Source organism: Plectropomus leopardus, chromosome 20 (assembly GCF_026936395.1).
Source record: "Plectropomus leopardus strain MGB_pleo_1.0 chromosome 20, ASM2693639v1, whole genome shotgun sequence".
Taxonomy (NCBI): Eukaryota; Metazoa; Chordata; class Actinopteri; order Perciformes; family Serranidae; genus Plectropomus; species Plectropomus leopardus.
The window spans coordinates 4082729-4108185 of NC_142195.1; the positions used below are offsets into that span (position 1 = coordinate 4082729).

Below are 25457 nucleotides of genomic sequence, written 5' to 3' on the forward strand. Positions count from 1 at the left end.
ATGTGTTTGTGTGTGTGTGCGTGTGTGTGTGTGTGTTTGTTAGGCCGGCCCTGGAGGCGCTCACCTGAGCGTTACCGTACAAACCCTCCATAAAGCACTGGCGGGCTGTGACCTTTCCTATAATTCATCACACGGCGCGGTGACAGAGGGGCCCTTCACAGGCTGATAATTTGATTACTATAACATCTGTAACATCAATAATGTCCGATGAGATTGTTTTGCGCAACCAAACATGCAGAGGCCATAAAGGATTGTTGTGGTGCGAGGAGGAGGAGGAGAGAGGAAGGAGGGGGGTGTCATGACATTTAACTGCATGCAGTCAGCGTGGCCTCTTCATGAGAGGATGATGATGCTCAGGGTGATGGTGATGATGATGATGGTGATTTATGGCCAAAAAAAAAAAGTTTTTACGCACGTGGTTTAAATGATGCAGAGGTTATAAAAAGAGGCGTGAGGCTGACACCCTTTACGTGACAGGAAATGAACTCAAGCCACGAAGATACGACAAGCTGATCTCACTTTAAAAATAACAAAAACGCTTGGAAACCTATTTCCTTGAAAATGGAAATAAAATAAAAACTATTTTTCGTAAGTTCTGTTTACTTTATATCTAATTGTGAAGTGTACTAATGAAGTTAGCTGTATCTATTTAATTTTGTGATTTAAAAATAATATCTTTTAGAGTGCCACTGTCCAAAAACTACAAAAAAATAAACAAAAAAAAAAACCATCAATGAGCGGCACAGTTGTACTGGCTGACATGTTCCTTCATTACCATGAACACACAGTGTGGTCTCACACCAACCTACTTCCACAACTATCCACTAGAGCACCAAATATGGATAACTTCACCACTGACAATAGTCCCATTTTTTCTATTTTCTAAAACAGTTACCAGCTTAGTGTCCTTATGATGGGTCCTACTGCAGTCTAGTTACTTGTCACATGATCAAATAGAGATTTGAACTAGACTAGAGCTATGTTATCGGCTGATATTGGCCCATAACAGAAATACTGGTATTGCCTTATGTGTTGTTAGATATGCACAATATAAACAAGTTTATTATTAACAGAACACAAGAAAAATATGCTGATCAAATTCCAAATGAAGTTTACTGTTTTAGTGTACTGATGTAAATTTTGAAAATAAAGTTTCGTGTTAAACTGTAAAATATCCCGCCTCCATTACGTATCTTCCTCACAAATATTTGATAACCATATCTGCGAATTCATTGCATAACTGCATTTTACAACAGGCAATACATTGATATTGAAATATTTTCACTCTCAATATTGGTATCAGTATTGGCCCCAAAAGTCCAGTCTGGGTTGAGCTCTACATTTAACATCAACATCTGTAATTTTACCCAGCAATCATCATTTCAAAGCCTGTATAAGGCACAATACAGGAGGAAATAACAAATTATTGATTTAACTGAATAGTTTCTTGTCGTTTCTTTATAGTTTTTATGTAGAATAAGCATATTATTTTTAGGGGTAGGAATCCCCAGAGGGCCTATAATAAGATATTATTACGATAGTTTTCTGACAATATAATATTATTGCAACTTTACACATGTTGCGATACGCTGAGTATTACGACATCATATATTGCAATATGTTGAGATTTATTGCTTTTCTTTCAACTGCAAATTGTGTCCTTGAAGGAAATTTTTTTAAATATCTGTTTTATCTAATAAGATAAAGTTTTCAGACTGTTCATCTCAATTCAGCCATTTTTATTGCGGAAAATTATATCTTATGGACTGAAAAAAGTTATTAATTTTATTATTCTAGAAGGCCACAAAAAGTCTAATTTGTATTTGTGATATTTATCATTTCTATAATATACTATACTATTTTTACCATAGGAACCAATGAGCACATACAGTGTTGGTTCTGTTTTTGCATTTGATTTGTTAACAGTACAAAAAAAAACAATAAACCAATAAAAAAAAACAATAAAGCAAGAACTAGACTGTCCTTTAAATGCAAATAAAGTAGTGAAATATGTTTCTGTGTTAGTACAAACTCAATCACATCGGACTAACTATATTGTTATTTTTTCTGCACACCCCCGATGCTGTTATTTATACAGCCTTTATATCTTCAATTAAGTTCCTGCTTTGCATTTGTCTCTGTGTTTGTAGGAGTTCACTTAAATCTGCATTCTGTTTACTTTGCCACAGTCTGAGAGCTGTTTCCACTGGAAATATGTCCTTTTTTATATGGTGAAAAAGTGAATCAACTGAACTTTGCCTGACCATCGCCGTCTTTAGACCGAAACAGGATCAAATGGGTCACTTTTATCAGAATCCTCCTATGTAATGCCTGTGTGTGTTTGTTTGTGTGTGTGTGTGTGTGTGTGTGTGTGTGTGTGTGTGTGTGTGTGTGTGTGTGTATTTCATTACCTGTATTAGTGAGCTGACACACACAACTGCCCCTGCAAAAATAACAGTTGCAAACAGTGATTATATGAACTTATAATAACAAGGCCTCTACAGGTATCAGAAACTTTCATTTAATGCTCTAAAAAGACATTTTTTAGCCAAATGCAAGACAGATTTTATGAAGGTGAACAGCATCATGACAAACAACAAACTTCCACATTCTGTATTCTCTTGTGTATCTGTTATTATTGTTTCTTAGCTAAGTTGTTTATTTGTGTTGATTTGTAATTAGCTTTTGTTCCTGTTAGGATTTAAGGACACGCAGACACCCTGAATGAAATACATAATGTAAATTTTCAGAAAGAAATGTGACTTTAAACACCCTTCATAATGAAAATGTGATATTATGATGCAGTGGCAAATTTTAGGGGGAATGGGGCCAAAACAAAAACAAGAGGAACACCTAAATTGTACATATCAGTTGTCTCCATTGTAAGCTACTGGTGTTGATTTGTAACTACCTTTTGTTCTAATTAGTAATACAAACTTCAAATGTAACAGATAACAATTTACAATTATATATATAATATATATACAATTGTAAATATATGAACCATTTATTGGTTCTACTCAACACCAACTACTACTGTCATTATTATTAGTCATACCCCCACTATCAATATGCACATATGGTTTTTATTGCCACACATATAACCTCCAGCGTGTAATACTTACATGCTATCATAAATTTCACATATTTATTTTTATATCTATTATTATTTTTATGTTATTGTTACTATTATTGCTGCTGTGGATCTCTACCTCCTCCTCTCCTTCTCTCTCACCTATGTTATCATTTTTTCATATATTGTAATTTTATTGTTCCTAATGACATCGATTGCACGTCTGTCCATCTTCGCTCTGTCTGAGATTTCTACTGTTTTTGTTGTTGTTGCTGTTTCCCTGTTAGGTATAGGTATTTTGGGGGGGACTTTTTGCTTAGTCACTGTGAGGGTTCCAAGAACAAATTCTGATTTGTGATAATGAGCTTTATGAATAAAAGTTTATTTAATATATTTATTTAATTACCTAGCTATCTATCTATCTATCTATCTATCTATCTATCTTTTTTTCTTTTTTTTTTTTTTTTTGAGGTGGTGGGGGTTCCTATAGGGCCCCCGATGTTCTAGGTCCGGCACTGTTGTCATGGGTACGTATGCCTTGTCTCACAGACTTGTATTGTGCATGACTTCCAGTTGGTGACCATCACAATTCTAACAAGTACACAATCATCCAAAAGTGTTATGTACATTTGCCTGCTCAGCAGCCGACCCTAAAACATGTGGCAGCCAATTTTAGCAGCCTATATAAAAGAGGATAAACCTCCCAAATGAGGCAAACATTAGGAATATCAATCAATTACACAATCAGATAAATGTAATCAATAACTGGTGCTCAGACCCAGGATTCCTCAGGATTCCTGTCCTTTCCAGAGGAGCTGAGGCTGGAGGGAAGCTCTGCTGTCAGTCCGGCGCACATTAATCCAGACGCAATTACGTGTCAGTGCGCTGCTGTTCTCAGTTTGATGATAGCCTTGGGCTGCGCACGGCGGAGAGAGCCCTAATCAGGAGAGTAAACTCCGCTATATTTCAATTTGGGAGGGCGCTCTTCCGCTCCGGGGGGCTGTGGCACCGGTGATAAATAAAACGCCCATTTACTCCCCCTGCTCGCCTACCGCGCACATCCAAACTGCACTCGCCACCAGGCCCGTAATCATGGCCCGCATTTGGACGCTGCAACATAAATCACGCAATTGGAAACGCCATGATTAGAGATGCCAAACTCAAACAAATGCAGCGTGTAACCTTGTCAGCCCCGAGAAGCTCATATGAAATCATCTGCAATGAGAAATGAAACAAAATGGAACAATTGACACTCGAAGCCCGGTAATGTGGGACATCAGGTAAAATGGGACAAATAAGGTTTTACATTTTGGGCTCCTTTGATATTTGCAGCCAGTCACCAAACATGTTATTGCATTATTACTACAACTGTGCTTTACAAAAATACAAAACCCGTAGTCCCAGAACTTGGAAAAAGAGTCACTGATTTTCTGTTTTTGGTAATAAGAGTACAGCAGCTTAAATAACAAGGATTTAACAACAAAAATGAGTTTAGGATGTTGCATTTTAGTAACGGTTTGACTTGAAATTTAAATACTTGCACATTACAATTGTGTTTTTAGGGGTTTTGAGCAACTACTTAACGTATTGATGTAAAATGGGATATACAATTAAGCTAAAATGGGATATTTTTCTGAAGTAAAACCAGCATGTTGTTAGGCTGCCAGGTGCCATAAAATGATGTCTTCTGCTACAGTGTGCCACCCTGTCACATTTCATACATTTTTAGTATTTTTGTCACTTAAAAAAATATTAAATATTATGCTGTGAGTCCATGTCAGCTATAAAAAGTCCAGAGTTGGTCATCATTGTTCCACACATGCCCAGCGTAGACAATATGGAACCAAAGAAAAAAGGCAATGAAAGAACAGGGAGAAGATGGCAGAAAAGCTGGACAATCTTTTTTTTTTTTAATGAATAGCCGCAGGTTATGATTTAATGAATTACAAGCTGAACTTTTAACTGGATTTAATTATTTATAAAACAAACAAACATGGTTGTCCCATTTTATCTTAAACTGTGAAATCTGACCAGAGTATCTCAAATAATCCTGGAAACCGATTGCCTTAAAAAAGGAAGAAAAATCTGACTTTAAATCTTAATTTATGTTTACTTTACATCCAAGTGTTAAGCTGACTCAACTGTATTTAATTAATTTTGTGAAGTTGTTGCAACTTAAAAATAATAAAATTAATAACAAATACATGTGTTACTGATTGAACTATTGCAAAATGGCTACGTTTTTTGTTTTTCAGTTTACAACCAGTAGAATACACAATACATTACACAGTAAACTTGGGTTTACTGAAGTTGCTAAAACAGAGAGATTGATTTAAATAAACTGGGCATTTTTAAGTTGCAATAACTTAACATTATTAAGTAATTATGACTCAATTTTGCATAAGCTTAATATTAAATATAGAGGAAAAAAATAACTTAAGATTGATATTAACATTTACTTACTTTTTTAAAGGCAATCAGTGTCCCAGAAGTTTTTAAAAGTAAAATTTAACTTGTCAGATTTTACATTGTACTAGCGGTCCCATTTTACCTGAATATGTCATCAGAGTGAGGTGGGGGTTCTGGATGTGTTAGGTATTTAAGTAAGTGAATTATGTATTTTTATTTAACACCATATTTTATCATAGAAATATAGCAGAGAACAAGTGGTCTGCAGAGTTTTAGATGGTTTTCTTGGTAATCCACCAGAGTGTCCCACAGTACCTGACTTCATCCTATCCAAATATTCCATCCTGCATTACAAAACTCAAACACACAGTCTTAACAAGATTACATTCTCCTCTGGTGTAATCCCTCAGTATTATGACACATCTGGTATTAACAAATGTGACAAAGGTGGCCGCACAAGTGGGCCAGGCCTTTTAAATCCTTTCAAATGTTAACCAGCATGTTCCTGGAGCCGGTTAAAGTGTTAATAGGCTGATTGAGTCCATTTATGTAATCCCTCCGCTTCCCCGCCGCCCTCAAACCCTCCAAACCCCGCCGGTGGATTTGGGTGAAGTGCTGCACACGATCTCTATTCAAATATTTCCATATGACAACTGCGCACTGGACCACTCCAATTAAAGGCCAGTCACTTTCTATTTAAGTTGCGTCAAAAGATCGCCGCTGTGTGCGTGGTCCAAACAAAAGGATCCTTCCAAAGCATTTAACTCCCCAAAAGTGACTCGGGGGCCGACCCGGGGCCCGCCCCCTCAAAGGGCCATCTCAGGGGATTAGATGCTGGATTTAGGAGGAGAATTGAGGTTGCAACACTGCCTTTCCAACCCCTATTTCTTTTCTCTCTCTCTCTCTCTCTCTCTCAGTGTCTCTGCTAAAGAGGGGGCTGCATGTGCGTGTGCAGCACCGTGGAAATGAGATGCGCATTTAAATGTGAGAGCGGGGTGCACCGCCTGTGGCCACGCGCTGCCAGGAGAAGCTCGCCCGCCCGCCCCGCCGGCCGGCCCGGGGTTAATTAAGCAGCATTCAGAGCTATGAGAGAAGGAGAGGCCAGGTTTTGACGCTCTCTACATCTGTGAGTTCTAGAAAATGCATCACCCCCCCGTGCGTAAAGGGAGGATTTTTTAGGTAAATTAGCATTCAGATGAGAGAGAGCAGTGCGGTATCGTGCTTCTGCAGAGACAGACACACTTACACATTATACAGTGGTGATATGTAACCCTTTGGGACCTGGGCAAATTGGCTTGATGTCTTTCAAAAACGTAGGTAAAGGGCAATAAGCAACTACAGAGGAAATGATGCAAAATAAATGCAATACATAGAATTAAAAAAGTACAAGAAAATCACCTGAAAAAGAAAGAAAGAAAAAAGAGTTAAAGAAAAAAAGAAATCAAAAATTAAATTAAATTAAGGGAAGTGACATGAAAAAACTGCTTAAAATATTAATAATTCTGTAAAATAATGTTAAATATAAAATTATTATAATGCAGGTTTTCAGGCATTTTTTTCCTAAGCTTCTTTAAAAACAAATTTTCAAATCTAATAATTCCTTGCAATTGGCGGAACAGTTTTTGCCAAGTTGCTCAATGCCTTTCTCCCCATGTTTTAAAGAGAAAGCAAGCCTACTTGCTCAGATTTTGATGGTTAAAACACTTGAAACTTGAACACAAGACAAGTGTCGTCTAACCAGGTTTCAGGACATTAAAGGAAGGATACTGACTAGTGTTATTGGGACACAATCTGCACCCAGTGGCACAAAAACCATCAAACACTTCATTTTGTGCATTCTGGCGAGAGGATAAGTCACATAACATTACTCAAACTAAAGTTTTGCGCAAATCTGGAAACCCACCAAGTTATTCTTAGTGTCTTCTCTGCCTCCCTCGATCTTAAAACATTTCTGCGTCCAAAACTGATTTCAAGTCAAACTTGAGAAAAAAGTTGGCCTTAATACTTTGGTACTTTTGAAAGTACAAACTTTTGGACTTTCACTCGATCGCACCCCCCACAGATTATGAAATCTCAGTTTTTGTTGCTCAGAAAGATGTTGACACAGGGCTGCATTGCTGTTGTTCTGTTTTCCAAAAAGGCAGATTTTTGGACAGAAAGTCTGAATCCAATACAACAACACCAGAAATCCGCTGCTTCAAAACAACAGTTCAATCAAACACCTGTCTAACAGTCTAAATGGATCATCAAAGCACTACAAAAATAGATGTTCCTGTATTTGTCGAGTTAATATAAAACTTTCATTGTAATGCAGCTTCAACTATTTTTCCTATACCTTAAAAATATGTTAGATAACCTGAAAGTGAAGTGACATAATTGCACTTTATGAATGCAACTCAATCTTTAGCATTTTTTAACTTAAAAACAAGCTTCACATCAGGGCTGAAAGGAATGATTATATCATTATTATATATCATTATTATTATCATCATCATACATCTTTTAGTCTGCTACAGTGGTTCCCAACTCATAAGTCACAGGCCCATTCTCAATGAATCGCAAGTGACTTGTGAAAGTGTCAAGTTTGTACAAAACACACTTTATTTTGAATTACGGTGAATTTCTGGCACAGAGCTTTTATCTTGAAGAGCCATTTCTGTTTAATGTATTAAAAATAGTAAAAAGTCACAATCTCATTATCAAAATTGGCGAGAGGATGATGCAATGTCACCTAAATGTCTTGTTTTGTTCCAAAAAGTCTAATTTACTATCATGTTTGACAAATAATAACAACAAATCTTGACATTTGAGAAGCTGGAACAATCAAGAATAATGACAGAAATTATAAAACCATTATTTTCTATCAAGCAACCAATCGATTGACTTCTCGCAGCAGCTCTAATTACTGTAAATGTTTCCGGAAAAATACTAAGTAATGTGTTCAGAGGGGAATATTAAGTCATGTAAACATAATGTACTGTGTAACAAGAAGCAGATTAGCAGATAGGACTGTGCCGAGTATGCAAATCCTGAAAAGATAAAGGCAGGTTCCATTTTCTAAATGCAAGTAAATTCCTTGAATGAACAATACATTCATTGAAAGGAGAAACGCACAAACACACGGAGGCACTTCTCTGATTTCCAGACTCCACTCTGGCTTTTATAATCATTGAGAGGACGGCAGGCTGATGCAGATGCAAAGTGTTTGCAGACGGAGAGGCCTGGCACTCTGCTCGCTCGGCTTTATTGTGCGCTCGCTGTCACACACAGGTCTTCATTAGGAGCATCTAGAGACTTGCAGAGGGGGCTTTTGTGTGCGTGAATCACTGCGGGTTTTATGTGTCTTTTTGCACCACTAATACACCACTATGTCAGATGGAGTCTGTTTTAGTGCAAGGCTTTATGGGGGCAAATTGGTGGCGAATAGGACGGCGGAGCACTTTAACAGCACTCACCTTCTCTTCACCCCTTTTAACTTATTAACTTATATTAACTCATTTTAACCCGTCAACAGCTCTGCATCTGTATCACAAATAAATCACAGCAGCGGGTGTACAAGAGTGTGTAGCTGGGTGCAAAATGTGTTTACGTTGGTGTCTGAAGCTGCAAGCTTTTTACCTCCGAGTCACTATTAATGAAGCCAATCTCCATTCTGACTGTGTGATCACTTTTTAATGCACTTGAGTGTTTTTTAAAGTGCAATCAAATGCTAATTAAAGGCTGGTGGTGTTTTGTTTTTTTCCCCCCCTTCTTAGCTGCTGACCATAAATGCTCTTTTGTGCATGCTTTCACTATAAGAACATAAGCATGAGTCAATTGTTAAATGCACCTGCAAGACGGCCCTCGCTGAACTGTGTCTCTTAAAAAGGGCACAAAAATGAAAGGTAAACAATGTCATGAAAGCCTTTCAGAGAATTTGCAGTGATTAGTTTTTCCTTGCTCTCTGAGTAATGGCACAGAGCACATAGAGTGCATAGAGCCATGGAGCCACAGCATGCTGTCAACACAAGAAATTCATATCAAACAACATGTCTGTAATGGAACATTTAAAGCTATATGTAGTTATTCGTTAATTATTGCAAAAGATCCCATATCATATCTCAGGAAAAAAAACATCTACTCTGATTGCAAGATTGAAAATATTCATGTAGCACCAAGAGTGGAATGCAACTAAGTACATTTATTCAAGTATTGCACTAATGTATGATTTTGTGGTACTTGCATTGTATTTTACTTGAGTATTTCTATTTTCCGCTAAATTACAATTTAACCATCAGCCTAGTAAACAGATGAAAATGTATGCATTGTACATTTCTGTACACGAATAACATTTCATTTGCATGTTTCATACATCTCATATCAAGGTTATGAGTTTTGCATACAGACAACCATTTGTTATTGTTGTTGCTGTGTTTAAAGCAGGTTTTTAGGCAACAAAAGTGGTTGTTTTGTAGCAACCCGCCTTTATTTTTCAGGAGGGATAAAAAAAGAGCGATTGTATTTTACCAAGATACGCTGCTGTTTGGAGTGACCCATCTGTGTTTTTCCAGCGGTTTTCTGGGCTCCAAATATGGGTGTTTTGTAGCAACCTGTCACTGTCTTTCCATCTGCCTTTCAGGCTCCTAAAGTCAGTGTTGTCTAGGGACCCAGTGGCTTTTCAGTATCCAAACAAGCACATTTTGTAGCAACCCATGGGTGTTTTTCCAGCTGATTTCAATGCTCCATGTGTGGGTGTTTTGTAGCTAACCATGGGTGTTTTTCCAGCGGCTTTCTTGGCCCCAAAAGTGGGTGTTTGGTAGGAACCTACTGGTGTCTTTCCATCTGCCTATTAGGCTCCAAAAGTCAGCGTTGTCTCGGGACCATCAGTGTTTTTCCAGCGGCTTTCTTGGCCCCAAAAGCGGGTTTTTGGTAGCAACCTGTTGGTGTCATTCCATCTGCCATTTAGGCTCCTAAAGTCAGTGGTGTCAAGGGCCCATCAGTGTTTTTCCAGCAGCATTTTAGGCTTCAAACATGCATGTTTTGGAGCAACCCATGGGTGTTTTCCGGCTGATTTCAAGGCTCCAAATCTGAGTGTTTTGTAGCAACCCATTGGTGTCTTCCCATCTGCTTTTTAGGCTGCAAAAATGGGTATTTTTTTATTTATTACTGTTGTTTTGGAGCAACTCTTCAGTTGGTTTCCATCTGCTTTTTAGGCTCCAAACACAGGTGTTTTATTGACCTGTGGGTGTTTTTCCAGCAGCTTGTTAGGCTTCAAATATTGGTGTTTTGTAGCAACCCGTTGGTAGATGGTGGCAAGAGAAGTAGTGGTCTTTTATTGAGACATTAATGCATTTCTAGAAGGCTTTGTGCCCCACGAACTGCGTATTTCAGGTTTAAGCATGATCTTTTAAACTTTCATAACTTAATATTAAGTAGTTAAAATTACTGCGTATGACAACCATGACATTTAAATACTGCTTACATAAATGCATTTAGAATAATATTCCATTAACATATACAGAATATATATAACACTCTGATTGGTTTAATTTGCATAAGGAGCAATTTCACTTTTGATAATTTAACTGCATTTCAACGTTAATACTTTTACTTTAGCAAGAACTTGATTGCACAAGTTTTTCTTGTAATGGAGAAATTCTAATCTGTCATTTTACTATTTCTACTGAGCATAATATCTCAATACTTCTTCCACCATTGTTTATTGAGTGCCTTGTTATTTTAACCTATAAGAGTCAGAGCATGAAATATATGTGTCTCAGTGTGCTCCTGGTAACCCTGACAGAAAGCACTCCCTCCTCATCTCCTGTGGACTGTAGGTTGATAAATGTGGGATACCGAAAAGAAAAGTGAAAAATCAAATCAGCAGAGCTGAATGTGTCTGTCCCTCTAATGAGCCGCTGATTGAACATTTCAGTGGGGAAACATGTAGTCATTAGTCTCCATGCTCCAAAGAAGCATTTAAAAAGAAACTTCAGTGGAGGAAAAAAAAATCTAATTACAATACAGGAGACACAAGAATAGCTGTGAAGCATCCATTTAAGCATAATCACGACAATTACTGTTCCCATGGGTCTGCTGGAGTCACACAGTGATTGTTTTGGGGTGAGAAATTGTATTTGTGTGGATATGACACCTTTTCTTCAGATGAATTGCATCTTCCCGTCATCACGCAGGTCTTGGTTTCGAGAGTGAGGTGCGTTTAGCTCGTCAAGGGAACATAATTTTGTGTTGCCGGAGGATTAACTGCGTTAGCGACTTGTGAAATGATCAGTTACAGGACCTGTAATCTATTTATTAGCTTTTTTTACTATCAGCTTCAGTGGGGAAAAAAAACATTTTACATGCAAATTAGATGACAGATTTTACATTTTTGTTTTTTGTTTGAGTTGAAAGGGTCAATTCACCCATTTTTTCCCTGAGAAATACTGTCATGATAACTCCCAATTAGATGCAAACTTTGCTGTTTAGTGATAATTAACACTAATATGACAGTAACCAGCATAAACCACCATGTCATGAACAAACACATTATAAACACTTACAAAAAGTGACATTTGTGTTTTGGAGCAGCAAAATCAAATGCAAACTAAAAACTACTCAGTCCAGACCTAGGCATAATGGGAAATACAGGCTAAATTATTGGAATTGCAGTGAAAACGTTTTTTTAAAAGGCTAAACGCCATCAATAAGCAGAATATTTCGTTAGATAACGTGGTGAATTTTGAAAATGATTACATCCATCTTTATTCATTCATTTTGACTTTTGGACTTTACCTTGCTCTTGAGTTTTTGGAAATGTTTTTCATCTTCTGGCGTCCTCCATCAGCTGTGCCATGACTTGAAGCTACTACCTTAAAAATACAGATAAAGTTTGCGAATGTAATATCAAATCTGTAAATGGAAAAAATATTTTTTTTCAGCAGATATCTTAGTCCTAACAAGGCTGAGCAAGCTAAGCATTTCTGGGTTATGTCTGGTGTTTATTTAGTTTGGGAAACCCCACAATCTCTAGAAAGCATGAACACACGTTGGCCAGCAGACTCAACAGGGACTAAAAAACGTGTCTGCAGGTCGTTACTAGGATTCCACTTACTTGCTGGAGCAGTGAACTAGGTTTCATTACATATAGGATTCTACTAACGTCACTCATTGTTTTCACACTCCCAAAAAAGTTTTAATTTTGAGAGCTAATTCCCTGGAACATGAATACATTTTAATTATACATTTTTATTTTGTTGGTAATAGTTGTATAATCGCAATATTACACTCGACTTCACACTTCAGTGATGACTGCGAACCTCGTGAATACTGCTTAACCCTTTAAAACCTGGACCATCATCTTCTGTGCTGTATTTAGACGCAGTTTACTTTCACAAACATTTTAACCCCCAAAACAGGAGAAAACTGGTCTGATTTCTTGAAAACACTGTGAAAACATAATGAGCAACTTGGCAAAGAATTTCCTGCAAAATACATAAATAAATAAATAATAAAGTAAAAGGTGACATGGAAATGAAAAAAGGTGCAATTCTCTTGATTATATATTTCAAAACAATGTTTAAAAAAGTAAGAAATCTTTTTTGGAACTTTATTGAGGTTATTTTATTTTTTTGTTGTTTTTTTTGTTTAGTTGTGAACTTTTTTCCATTTTCAAATTTTTTTCAGTAATTTTCTTGTATCGTCTTATTGATTTGTTGCACATTTTTGGGCCATGTTTTATTAAGTTGCTCGGCGCCCTCCGATGTTTTTGAAAGAAAGCAAAGTAGTTTGCTCAAGTTTCAAAGAGTTAATTAAAGAATGGATAAAACGTGCAATTAGCAGGATAAGGTCTCTCAGTTGAAATAGGGTATTGCATTAACTCGATAAATGCATATGCAGTAAAAACATTCATGTTGTCCAGGCAGGGAGGAAGGGGGAAAATTGATCATGAAGAGTCACTAACAGCATTTTTGGTGGCCCTAACTTTGCTTATGTGTGTTTAACAGTCTATAAACAGTTAAGAGCTCCACAGTGGCTAAAAGCACATAATTTTAATATTACTGTTATGACGGGAAGTAAAATACTTCTGAATAAAAGACGGGAAAATCTGAGAGTTACAGAGCGGGCTGCATTGCTGTGTTTGTATCTCAGCCTGCGTGTGCGCGGCTCCTGTCAGATGAACGAGGGGCTGATCACAGACACGCTGGCTAATGAGAAGTTGCTCTCGGTGGTAAGGTCAGACAGGCGTTTCCTCAGCTGGGGATCCTCTGCTTTACCCTCCCTTATCTCGTCCCCCCTCCATCCGCTCTCTCTGCTCTCTTCAAACACAGAGCGTGATAAGACCAACTGAACAGGCCCATCATGTCACTGTGCTGCAGCCCAGAGAGGGAAAGAAATCAAGCTGTCACTGCGCAGCTATGTTGAGGGAGAGCTGAAGGGGAAGAGAGGCAGCCCCCCTCCCCCCTGTTCTCTCATTCCCTCCCCAGAGCCTATTATAGCAGGTGCCAACACCGGGAGATGGATCACATACACACATACACACACCCCTGTGCACCTATCAGTATGAGGACACCCTATGTTGAGTTCATTTAAACTCTTTTCCCAATCTATACTTTACCCTAGTCACACACCATACTAAAACATTTCACAATAAAAGCAGACTATAGGTTACAAACATGCAAACATGATCATGACGGCAACATGCTGATGTTTTGAGCTATAATGTCTACCGTGTTCACCATCTGAGTTCAGTGTGTTAGCATGCTAACCTTGGTTAATCAGTACTAATAGCCTGTGAAATGATCATAGCTTCTTAAAGGGATAGTTCATGGTTTTTGAAGTGGGCCAATATGAAACATAAATGTAAAAATGTAGCAGCACGTGCATGTGTCTCTATGTAGAATGACAAGATGATTTAGATGATTCAGCCATAATGTTAGTGTGATTTTCTCCCAAACATGACAGAGTCCAACATGTTTCTTACATCATATTGACATACGTTGCCAGCTGGGTTAGTTTTGCAGGCATTTAGTCTGAAAAAATAAAATAAATCAATGAATAAATACATAAATGCATATGCATATGTTTTGCATAGGTTTGTATTCATCTCATCTTGGACAGCAGTTTATGCTTTTGCTTGTAAGGTGCTCTACAAAGAAAGTTCATTATTATTACTATTATTCTTATTATCAATCGTTCATTTAGTTGGTAGTACGTTGATATGCAATTCTGAACACAACCTCACAAGCTTTTAGAGCACTGAGAGTGGATCAGAATGGTAAAATAGTTGGCTGAAAAGCTAAACAGTGAGCTTAAAGTCTCTATAAAGCTCCATAAAGCCGAGGAGAGCTGCAGATTCAGCTGATAATTCTCTGCAGCTTCATCACTACAGCTGATCACACTGTCATGTGGTTTCTCGCCACTGTGACTTGGTGCATTGTCTTTGTAAAATATCAGTTATAGTCGTTTTAAATTCTCATCTAGCGTTCGTCTGTAGTTTGCTTTATGATCATATACCTGAAAACTGTTAACATTCCCATCAGCCTCAACTGCAATTTGTGTTTAGCCAGCGTTAGCATGCTGTCATGCTAAGCTAAAACAGTAATCATGCTAAACACTGTACCTGCTAAACACCGACATGTTAGCATTTAGCTGAAAGCACAGCTGTGGGTACGGCCTTGCAGAGCCAGCAGTGGGGCTGCAGACGCTCAGTGTTGTTTCCAAGCAAACGCGAAAGAATAAAGTGTAACTTTAATTTATAAACTAATTCTAATTAGCTTATTTTGATGTGAGGTGGCAGCTTTGTATCTGAACATTCCAGATGTTTTCTGTGTGTGGGTGTTGTTTTTTTATCTTTCTTTCTGTGAACTAACTTGTGACAATGTGAAAATAAGTTTAAAAATCTTCTTGTGGCTGCGGATCTGTATGATGTGTGTGTGTGTATGTGTCTGGCAGGCCTGACGCAGCTCGTGTGTGTGTGTGTGTGTGTGTGTGTGTGTGTGTGTGTGTGTGTGTGTGTGTGTGTAATGGGAACAGCTGGCTGAGGGAATGAGTACAGAGGGAGAGGTGATGGATGCGAGTGGAGCTCCTGTGACAGATGAGCTAACAGGTGTTCACCACAGCCCTCAGAGAGACGCTATTTATGAGCCGGAAAAGACAGCCAGACACAAAGCACACTCCGCCATCGGCCCACTCAACGCTAAAACACATCACGTACATCTGCACTGAACTTTACTCCACCACGAGCAACACAGCAGAACTGTCTTTAGGCGACGGATCGGCTTTAGTTTGCTAAGAGCATCTTTACTCCAGAGTCCAGCTGAAACCTTTTCATCATTCTCTCTGCACCGAGTCCTCATACGTCTTCTGCTGCAGGAAATTCACATTAAAGACATGAAATTAGCTACAACACAATTTATCCTGCAACTCGGTTTGAGTTCCACAGTTTGCAGATCAGGAATAATCACTACTTTTAATAGCAGCTCTGCAGCCACTGTTGGCTGCACAACACCAACTGTTATGACCGACTCGTCTTTAATGTTGTTGGTTTAACCCTTTGAAACCTGGAGCGACATCACTTTTCAGAAGCACTTCTTGGTTCTTGGCTCAAGGACTTATTGTCCTTTCTCCACTTCAAAAAAACTCAAGCACACAGTCAGAGGATCTGTGAAAAGATTACATAAACCTTTTCTCTCCTATATTAACTCTCTAACCTCCATAGATATTTCATCTGATCACTACCTCTCTTTATCTCCTAGTTTGTTTGTTGTTGCTTTATTTTTTTCCTTTTGGCCATTTTCTGTAATATGAGCCACTAGCACATTCTGGAGGGAGGGACGGTGTGTGATACCGGAGTGAAGGGTGTGCAATGTGTTGCTTGTTGTGCGTTTACGGGTTGAGGAAAAAATTACCATAACAAAATAAAAATAATAGTCAGACTTCTGTAATGCATTTAATATCTATGCTATTGATGACATGATTTGATGACTGGTTAATAAACCTTCTTTTTTTTAAGGAAATAGAGCAAAAATAAAAAAATAAATAAATTAAAAAGGAGTCACTGCTTGCCTATGTTTCGCTAACAGCAAAATAATGTGACTAAGATAATTTTTTAAGTACTGTACAATTTTGAGGTACTTGTAATTCGATTTTATGCATCTCTGTACTTCTACCATAAAATTGCAAATATTGCACTTTTACTGCACTAAATTTGTCAGATTAAGTTATTTTTCATACTTCGGTTTTCATTCTCTGTGCTGTGAAATCCACGAGTCTTCAGATGTGCTGATGTTGCATGTTTGTGACAAACTGAAAGATGAAATGTTCCTTTACGTTTTGAGAAAATTATCCTTCTTCTTAAACTAAATAAACTCTGTAAAAAACCTCTTGGATCAGCTGGAATATACATCGTCATAAAGCTGAAAACAGGCTGTTTTTCTGACTTCAGAGATACGTTGTTCTCACAGGACGGCCACGCTACAAACACATGATGATCTTATAGAATGTGATGCATTACTGTGGATTAAACTACCCGACAGGATATGAAAGAGTTAAAATGAGCACAAACCTACATCTACAGCAATAAAATGCAAAATACTACACCCTGAGTACTTTTGATATTTTTTGTAAACACAAGGCTCCTACAGTTAACAGCAAGTGGAATTTAAGACTTTCTCAATGCTATTAAGAAAGAAATTTAAGGTGGATTTCACTAAAATCAAATTGGCAAATTGGGGGAGAAAAAGAAAAAAAAAAGGACACCAATTACTTAGGATTAGTGAGAATTTTTGCCCAAATATTTACTTTAATATAAAACATGACTTTTGGGTGACAGCAATGCAAGCGGTATACTGTGACTTTTTTTAATTATATTTTGAGATTTAACAATGTAATTTAGGAAAAAAAAGATTGATGAAGTCATACCTTTCATGTCTGAGCACTTTCAAGACTTATGGAAAATTAATTTAAGACATTTCAAGACCAATTATAAAGACCTTATTTTTAGATTAATTGATTACCTTTTAAAGACTTTTTCTGCAGGAACCCTGATATATCCTTAAGTTTTGAATGCAGGACTTGTAGTTAAGTATTTTCACAGTATGGTTTCAGTACCTTTACTTTAATGAATATTTAATTCTACAGTACATAGCTGATGGTGGATGGAAACACAGGAGCAGAGGGGGAAGACCATATGTCAGCAGGTAAAGTGACAGATCCATAAAGCTCGTGATGTCATGAGTACATGGTGCGCGCCTCAGCCTGCCAATTAGCGGAGCTCATCATTAACGATTTTGTGTTTCAGCCACGTTCATCTAAATGACCATAAATCACAGCTGGGGAGACTGTCAGGTTACATGGCCCGGATTACTCCGAGGAGCATCATCCGGGGCAAAACACGAACAAAATAAAATGTTAATCGTTTTAATAAATTCACTTTTTATTGTTCAGCAAAAGCCATACAGATAAAAAGACCTCGTTGATTTAAGTCTATAGGTTTTGGTTTTTCTAAATATTATTTTCATGTAGAAGGCACTTTAATAAATGTGATCTGGGGGCTGTGGAGAGGTTGGAATGTAAAACTACATCAGCGGCAGAGGCTCGTTCGGTGCTTAAACAGCTTCTTAAAGATTTATAATGTAATGAGAGTGTTTGGATCAGTCCAAACGATACTGAGAAAACGCTCTTTTTCTTTTTTTCTTGGCATTAGAGAACAAAGTCCATCAATGCAAACACAGAGTGGTTTGGCTCAGGCACAAATGCCGACGAAATACAGTCGGACATCGATGTTTTTAGCGAAAAGAACTCAATCAGTTGAGTTCTGTCCCTCTGAAGAGGGACAAAAAAATTGGCCTTTAGCACCGAGAACGAGGCAGCAACATATTCTTTCTCCCAAAGTGTATGCACAGCTGTTTGTACATAATAATATTTGGTCAAATCTATTGATGTAATAATATTTGAAGAGTCACCACTGAGGTAAATGACCAGTCTGGCATGATTGGATGGAGTAGTGTCATGTGTAGGAGTGACTTTTAAAGGTCAGAGGGTCACATTTTAAAACGTATTTTCACTTCTATGATGCCTTCTGTGTGTTTTAAAAGGGGATCACCACTTTATTTGCAAAGTTATACCTGTGATTCAGGACAATCTTTTTCCAAAAACCGCAGAGCGTAAAAATAAGAAACGCTTCACGCTTCCATTGTTTCCAGTTCTGTGTCAGTAACACAAGTTCAGCTCTTCGGTTTTTGGATTATAGATAAAAGTGCCGTGTGTTTGCCGGAATTGTCCTGAACCGCAGAAATAAAATATGTGAAATCTCCAATGAAGTGTTGTTCCCCTTTACCTTACTAAAGGAAGTAGGGAGGAGAGGAGGGTGCACTCTACGCCTGGGCGAGGGCTTGTTTGAGGTCTCGGAGCAACATGGACGCCATGACGCTCTTCTCCGTGTTGATGGTGAGCAGGGCGGTGGAGGAGTCCTTCAGCTCCAGTGACACCATGACCAGAGCTCTGCTGCTGACTGTCCGCCCGGCAAACCTGCAGGAGAGTGACAGATTGTGTGGCTCAGCTGTAGAAAGTAGAAATAAATCCTCTAAAAACTGTTGGCAGCATGTTCTGTGACATATCTGTAGTAACAGGGACAGTGTTTCTGCAAAAAAAGTAACTTTAAAGGTCATGTACTGTAAAAAAGGCCCATTTTAAAGTCTTTTTTTTTAAATTACAAAGCAAGCAGGTGCTATAAGACAGAGTTCCTCAAAATTGAATGCACAGTGAAATGTATGAGAAATTGTGCTTTTAAATGAGCTGACAGGGCTTCAGTGAAGTAGTGATGTCACAAGTACACTACATACTACATACATTCCCCAGCTGAAATGATGCTGCAAAGATAATGAGCGCAAATTTGGAAGACCTGGAAACACTGACCAATCAGAGCAAAATGGACTTTTTCTGGAAGGGAACTTAAAGAGACAGATGCTAAAATGGAGCATTTCAGACAGAGGGTGACAACAGGTATATGCAAGCAAACAGTATGAGGACAATAATGTGATTTTTTTTTTCTTACAATGATGTATGTAAACATGTTCTAGTAGAAACCAAAAATACATATATGAATCTGAAAATGAGCAGAATATGGGACCTTTAAGTAATTTTTCAGTGCTATGAGCACCACAAACTAAATTCCAAAACTAAATTTTATAGGCCAAAATCTAAATATGTTGACAAATAAAACCAAAGTATGATACATAACTTCAAGGTTAAGTGAGACAATATGTTTGTTCTTTTGTTCTTTTGCTGACATAAAGAAATCCAAGTGAATACAACATTTGTTCATTATTATAAGATGTACTTAAAGTAAAATACACAACTTAGAATTTTGTATTTAACTTATTTCATTTCCTTATTTTAATCTATTTTTATTTATTTTATTTACTCTTTTTGGGATGGATTACATTTGTGTTAAATCCTCAGGACACACTGATCGCAATTTCTAAACAGCTACAGAATGCCTTCTGTGATTTCCTTTTAAATATGTGCAAAAATAAAAATGTGAAAAAGGTGCAAAAATGGTTACATAAAAACTAAAACACATATTTGATAATTGCTCATTAATGGGCAGGATTTCGGAACGGTTTGATGTTGGATATTTCATGCTATTTGAGAATAAATTTAACAAATCTTCATATATGATCTGTTTTTTAATTGAAAATGTTTTATATTGCCAATCTCCTTATCAACAAAAGACCTTTCCACTTAGAGGGTGTAAAAGCTTCACTGAAATGTCACTTTTTCTTTTTCATAATTCACATAAACTATCAGAATGTGAAACCAATAGTTGACAGCTACATCAATAACAAAAATAAAGCAATAAAAAAGAGAAATATGTTGCCCAACCTACACATTTAACTGACATTTCTCCCCCAAACCTATAAATCCTCACTTTAGAAAATTCTCCAACACCTCACACCTTGTAATTACTCTAAATGAGAGTGTGAGACAAAGAGGGACAGAGATGTGACAGGAAATATAGAGCGCAGAGTAACTGACAGAGCATTATCCCAGCTGACTAAAGAGCCATTAGGAGTGAGACACGCCCTCAGTGCCAGTCAAACAGAAATCTGCCTGATTTTATGGACTCTTGGTGTCTATGAGTGTGTGGGAGCCTCTCGACCAGTGTGGGGGCTGCCTCGCCCCACCGGCTCCCTCTGGACTATCAGGAGAATTCTTGGTCCTCCGTTTCCTTGGATACCGTCCCTGCAGACTAGGGGGCAAATCTGGGCACACATGGTCCCCATTGAGAGCGCTAACAAGAGGCAGACAGGGGCTGTGACCCACTGTGACCCTCTTTTGAGGGCGACAGAGCCGAGCGGAGCCCCCTCTACCCCTCTGCAGCTCCGAGCCTCACGTGGCTAACTCCCCGCCATCTGCCTCCATTTAGCACTACATCCCCGCAACAAAGACCCCCCGTGGCAGCCCGCTTAGGGCTGACAAACAGCCCACAAAGAGCCCCACTTAGGCCTGACTAAAGCCTGTGAAGGGCCCCCACAGGACGGCCTGTGGACAGGCACTGTCACGGAGCCCCACAACGGCGTGCTGAGCGGCTAGCACGTTCACCAATTAGCACACACACATTAAAGACGAGGAGGGGGGTGCTGAGGGGGACATGCGTACACAATAAAACAGCACTGGCTCACAAACCCAGTGTGTCTGGGTGCATCTCTAGGGAGCTGCTAAATTACCATCAACAGAGGAGAGGGAGTTTATCAGGAGGCTCTCAGGGAGGAGAGAGAGAGTCCTCCTCGGGCTTAATTAAAATATTAGCCACTTCAGCAGGAAACACAAGCCATTCAAGAAGAGGATTCATTTCTCTCTAAAATACCAACCTCTTTGCTCTGCTCGTACTTCTGTAAATAATTCAGGGTCTGATGTTCGGGATGCACTGACTGTGAAATTCTGGGCTGTTACAGATGTGTTTAAAATAACAATTTGCATGAGTTAAAATTGCATCCATCGCCATTCTTGTGTTTTTTTCTCCCTTTTTAAATTTTTTAAAAATTTATTTTTATTTTATAGGCTTTCTTTCAAACCCCCTCCTTAACAATTTATGCAATGAACTATTACAGTTATTATACTTCTTATGTGTGCATGTATATACATGTACAGAGGTTTGTTTGTTTGAATAAATACAGTTTAAAAAAGTCATCTGGCTGATAACCATCGTGATTTCTTTTTCTTTTTTTGCTGTTTATTTTGTTTTTGTTGTTAATTATTCCCTATTTTTTGCTAGGGAAACAAAGAAATCTTCATTATAGCGAAATAACTGAACTGTTTTAAAGTCATTCAGTCCTTACACTAACTCTGAATGTGCTCAAATCCAATCAGACATATTTATACAACAACCTTTAAAAAAACCTCCTTTTACATGAAAACATCTTTTAAAAAAACAGAAATGACTATAAAATATATCAGAATTTCCACTAATTCCTATTTTATATTGCTGTGAAAACCAACTAATTTCTCCTTCAAACAACTGAATTTATTCACGTTTCTCACCATGTTATAATTTACCTTCGCCCAATGCTCTTTTTTATGATTGCAGCCTCCGTCAGCTTCTAGATCCAACCACCAGCAGCTTCAGCTAACGTTAAACTAGCTCTCCTCCTGCTGATTTTAAGCACAGATTTCATCAGGCAAACAATTTTTTGTTTTCTCTTGTCCCCAGGAAAAATGCTCATGTACAACGTTATACTCCAGCCCTGCTTTTCTGCCTGCACAAAATTTCCGTAGCACAATGGAAAAACATTGGCCACTGCCACTGGTGAATGTTTTCTCAACACCTGCTAACATCTGACTTTTTAATGTTGTGGGAAAGGTTAAAATCAGCATTCACACCCGCGTAAAATGACTCTGCAGTAGTCACCCAGATTTAACGGCTCTGGCTCAGATCGGCATTGATGGAAACACAACCACCCGAGTAAACGCACTGCAAGATGCAATGAAGCACCACCAGACAACATCCTCCATCTTTATCCAAGCAGCACACCAACATCACTCTAAATTAGTCTACAACAAGTTTGAAATAGAGACTGATTAAGTAAGAAGAAGTAGTATAAAAAGAAGTAGACACCGCAAAGTTTTCAGAGACCTCTTTGATGCTCTCGACTGTTTATTAACTTTTTTCTGGCTTGTCTGTGACGTCAAACACGACAAACCGAAACAAAACAAAACAACAACAAAAAACACAGACTTGTGTACACAGCTCTGCTCTACTGGCGATGGGAAATGAGTCTGTAGCCCATTTTTACAGCATTTTGTGTTTAAAAAAGCCACAGCACATACAGACACTAATTTGGTGTTTGATGATACCAGTCAACAAGCCGAATATCAGCTGATACCAATGTTCAGTCAATAAATCTATTGGTTATCAATCCTAATTACTAATTGTGGGAATTCAGAATGTGTCCTCTTTTATAACCCATTGCAACCTTTAAAAAACAAGGTTGCAATGGGTTATAAAAATTTAAAAATAAAATATCTGTTCTAACTTATAAAAGTTAGTGTGCAGGCTGCCTCAAATTTTTAAGTTGAAAGAATTTGAGAAGACAAGTTGAATCGTAACACAAGCACTTCAAGATATCTTCTCAATCAACTTAGAATTCATTAGGGAGCCTGTCCACTGATTTTTTTAAAAATTTGAAACAAGCAAAAATGTTTTTACAGTGTATGTGGGGGAAAAAAAATGTTACTATTCAACACACAATCAGGTAAACATGTAGCGTAAACATACATGGGCCCTTCTCTTCGCTCTCACTGTCAGCAGCTTAAGGTGTCTATGTAGTCCCCGTGGCTTTGCTAATGGATTTAGGATATAAATCTATCATTTACTCAGCCAGTTAACACTACCCCGAGGCTGCTTTCATTCCGTCTCAGGAGATGCTGCTGTGGGCCTGTGTTCCTGTGTGGTAATAAGAAATAGGAGCGTGTTTTGATTGTGTTTGATTTCCGAGCTTGGAAAATATTCTCACTTTGCCGTTTCCGGTTGTGTGCAGGTGTAAAGACCAGATCTCCATCCAACACAACATCAGTGCATTTTTTAGGCACTAGAAGGGAAAGCTTAAGGACAAGCGGGCCTTAAACGGGTCATTGGTATTCTCCTGCACTCTTCACACACTGGGCTAAACACTGGATTAATTGCAGTGTATGGAAAGAAAAGCAAAGCATAACCCCTGGACTTAGAGCAGGCGGATTGGCATCGATCGGCAGGGCTGCGGCTAAGCATCACTCTCCAATTATCTGCGATTCTCCTCAGTGCGGAGGAGCCTGTGTGTGCCATCTGCCTCCCCTCCACCCTGCCACTGCTAACACAAAGTGGGCTCCACCTTTACATTCACCCTCACGTGGAGGGGACGCAGAGGATTCTGCAGACCAAGAATGCGGGACTTAACCCACAGTGAGTGCACGAGCCCCCCCTGCATGTTCAGTAAACATTTGAGCAGCTTTAACTCTCTGGAAACGAGGTTGGGTTCAAAAACTGACAATGGTATGTGCACCAAAAAATCTGAAAAATGCTGAGGCCAAACCTGCGGCGGCTGCAGCTGGATATTATTGTTCTATCCCGGTTCTTGGCCAGGTGGACAAGTGGACGAGTGTCCTTCAGCTGAGTGGTCAGTGAGGCCAGACCAGGAGACCAACACATGCGAGCAGACTCAGACCAGGCAGATGGCCAGAGCTATTAGCCCCAATTAGAAGCGGGAACCCTCCACGCATCTCCAGAGCTCGGCCATACGGACAAACCGCGGCGCTGCACTCGAAGGGCAGAGGGGCAGACGAACGTGAGAGGAAGGAGAGGACGAACAGACTGTAGAGGCTGATGGGAAACTTAACTCAACGAGGTTTCAAGGAAAATGTTAAATGTAACGGCACGCTGCGTCTTCACGGTTGTAATGTGGGCTGTTAATAGACTACAGTTACACTCTTTGTATCATCTGAGAACAGATCAGAACTGTCTGCCGAAGCAATCCGTAATAAAGAGACCAGACGTTTAATTAGTCAGGTTATAAATGAGAGTCAATTAAATCTTAAATTGGAACAAGAATTCAACTTTACTGCATAAAAAAAGGAAAATTCACAATGTTCAGAGAAACATAATTTAATTATATCAAAGTGTAAAGTAAAGAGAAAGCACAGCTTATAAATCAAGGGGTTCAGGGTTTTTTTTTTCTTCTGAAAATTAGGCTCTAACCGGAGGGATTGGCAATGCATGCAAAATTCGATCAAATTTGCTTTCAAACGGACTGAAAAATAGAGCACATTTATTCTATTCCGCCTGTTTAGACATAAACAAGAACAGCGTTTTCTACATTTGCTTTCCTGCTTGATTTATTGCCATCCTCCTTTCCAGCAATCAATTTCTGTGTTTCAGTGGCATCCACCCCTCCCACCCCCCACCCTCCACTCAGGCCTCTGCTCCTGTTTGGGAAAAGCAGTGCTGCACCCTGCTGATAAACAAGAGGAGTGCAGGGGATGCAGGGAGGAGGGGGAGGCAGGCTGTTGCTTTGTTAAACAGAGGCGGTGTTAACTCCGACACTGCAATCTATCACACATGGAAGTGCACAGGCAGTGTGTTATGAACTGTGTCACTCTTAGGATTCATATTGAGATCTTTTTCTACATTAAAGCTAATATCTCGCTCCTCTGAGGGCTAATACTGTGTGTTATCTCACCCAGTTTCGAGGAGGAAAAAACACGGTTCCTGGATAGAGGTCACCTCACACATCACATTTAATGCCAACTGACCTCCACAATAAGCTCTCAGTGGGTGCATCCGATCAGATCGATCACTCTGCTTTGTGTGTGTGTGTGTTATTCAAAGTATGCACAGCAGCAACACACAAAAACACCCAAACTACCAGTGCTTAAACGATAAGTCCACTGCAGAAACTGTTTCAGTAATTTATCTCACAAAAAAGCCAAACATTTTCTAGTTTTAGCTCCTCAAATGTGA

The 25457-nt window shown here is 38.7% G+C and overlaps 1 protein-coding gene across 4 annotated transcripts in view; it reads right to left on the bottom strand.

Moving 5' to 3' along the window:
- Positions 1 to 2425: 2425 nt before the first annotated feature.
- Positions 2426 to 25457, bottom strand: part of ap3b1a (adaptor related protein complex 3 subunit beta 1a) — a 100631-nt gene continuing 77599 nt past the window's right edge. For 2 of the 4 annotated variants that reach the window (XM_088070701.1, XM_042509046.2), the window contains exon 27: positions 17877 to 18991. In XM_088070701.1, the coding sequence (XP_087926827.1) occupies positions 18838 to 18991 (154 nt within the window). In that variant the 3' untranslated portion in view covers positions 17877 to 18837. Of the gene's footprint in view, positions 2444 to 11772; positions 12334 to 17876; positions 18992 to 25457 lie in introns of those variants that run through there. The other 2 variants (XM_088070700.1, XM_088070699.1) reach the window with 2 other exon arrangements.